Below are 1,654 nucleotides of genomic sequence, written 5' to 3' on the forward strand. Positions count from 1 at the left end.
AGACAGGAGAAGGAATATTCTGGGACTGTCCTGCTTCAAGGTTGTATATGGTGAGATTTTTGGACTTATAAGGATTTTTTTTTTCTCCTCGAATGCCTTCAGGGCACTTTTGGCTGGCTGGAGGGTTGTGGGGATCGAACTAGAATAAGCTGAGGCGGACAGCTTTGCGGAAGCAGCCACTTAAAGAACTGAGCTAGAGCCAGGCCCGCTGTTGTTGTTTTTTTTTTTTTCCTAGCATGCGTTACTTATGTTCACTGTCTGGCTCCCCTCCTGAAGATTCTACTTCTTTTTTATTTTTTAATTTTTTAATTTTTTTGGCAGAACCAGAAATTGAACTCAGGCCCTTGCACTTGCCAGGCAAGTGCTTATTCTACTGAGCCATCTCCTCAGCCCTCTACTTCTTTTTTCAATAGTACCATGGATTGACTATTTATTTATTTACTTATGTTTTTGGTGCCAGAGATCGAACTTGAGACCTTGGGTTTGCCAGTCAGGCGCTTATGCCCCTGAGCTATTTCCCTGGCCCTCGTGCATTGAATCAAAGATCTTTGCATTGAGCTACATCCCCGGCCCTATTTTATTTTTTATCTTGAGATAGGGTCTCACGAAGTTGCCCAGGCTGCTCGGTCTTCCTGCCTCAGCCTTCCAGAATGCTGAGATAATTTTTTCAGTTTTTTGAGGCACAGTCTCACTATGAGTTTCAGGCTGGCCTTGAACCACTATGTAGCCCAGCCCAGCCTGGAATTCCTGGTGATTCTCCTGCCTCAGCCTCCTGGGAGCTCAGATTACAGGTGCACACCACTGTGCCTAGCACACCTATATTTTTGAGGGCAGAAGCTGGGGGTCCCTTGCTCATTTTTCTGCCTCCAGAATTTGGCCATTACAGCTTATTATAAGTATGTGCGGAAGGGAGGAAGAAGAGCCATGGTTTCTCTGTCTTTACAATGGGCATACTGACCTGTGGCTCCCGGAGGCCTGGTGTGCAGAGCATAGGATGCTGCGAAACGTGGCTGTGGATAGTACTGACTTGTCCTCCACCCCCTCCCCCCCAGACGCTGCCCTCCAGGTGCCACCAGTGTGTGATTGTCACCAGCTCCAGCCACTTGCTGGGGACTAAACTGGGCCCGGATATCGAGCGGGCTGAGTGCACCATCCGCATGAACGACGCACCCACCACGGGCTACTCTGCCGATGTAGGCAACAAAACCACCTTCCGCGTGGTGGCCCACTCCAGCGTGTTCCGGGTGCTGCGGAGGCCCCAGGAGTTTGTCAACCGGACCCCCGAAACCGTGTTCATCTTCTGGGGCCCCCCAAAGAAGATGCAGAAGCCGCAGGGCAGCCTGGTGCGCGTCATCCAGCGGGCCGGCCTCGCATTCCCCAACGTGGAGGCCTACGCCGTCTCTCCCGCCCGCATGCAGCAGTTCGACGACCTCTTCCGGGGTGAGACGGGCAAGGACAGGTACCAGCCTCCCGCCTGCGCACCCTGCAGGGCCCGCCCCCGGGGCCTGTTGCTCCCAGCATGCGCTACTCCGGGAGTGTGGTTCTTGCCACCCTCTGGGCAGGTTTCCTAGGAGGGTTCCCCAGGCCTGCTGTTGGTTGACATGGTCATCTCCTGCATGCTCTGCATGGCCTCATCTCCACCTCAGTTTCCTCC

At 53.4% G+C, this 1,654-nt stretch overlaps 1 protein-coding gene across 2 annotated transcripts in view; it reads left to right on the top strand.

Annotated features, from left to right (window-relative positions):
• Positions 1–1,654, top strand: part of St6galnac6 (ST6 N-acetylgalactosaminide alpha-2,6-sialyltransferase 6) — a 16,692-nt gene that overhangs the window by 8,776 nt on the left and 6,262 nt on the right. For both annotated transcript variants that reach the window (XM_023701670.1, XM_004641537.3), the window contains exon 5: positions 1,053–1,459. In XM_023701670.1, coding sequence (XP_023557438.1) covers positions 1,053–1,459 — 407 coding nt within the window. The remainder of the gene's footprint in view (positions 1–1,052; positions 1,460–1,654) is intronic.

This window comes from Octodon degus, unplaced genomic scaffold (genome assembly GCF_000260255.1).
Source record: "Octodon degus isolate 3935 unplaced genomic scaffold, OctDeg1.0 scaffold00138, whole genome shotgun sequence".
NCBI lineage: Eukaryota > Metazoa > Chordata > Mammalia > Rodentia > Octodontidae > Octodon > Octodon degus.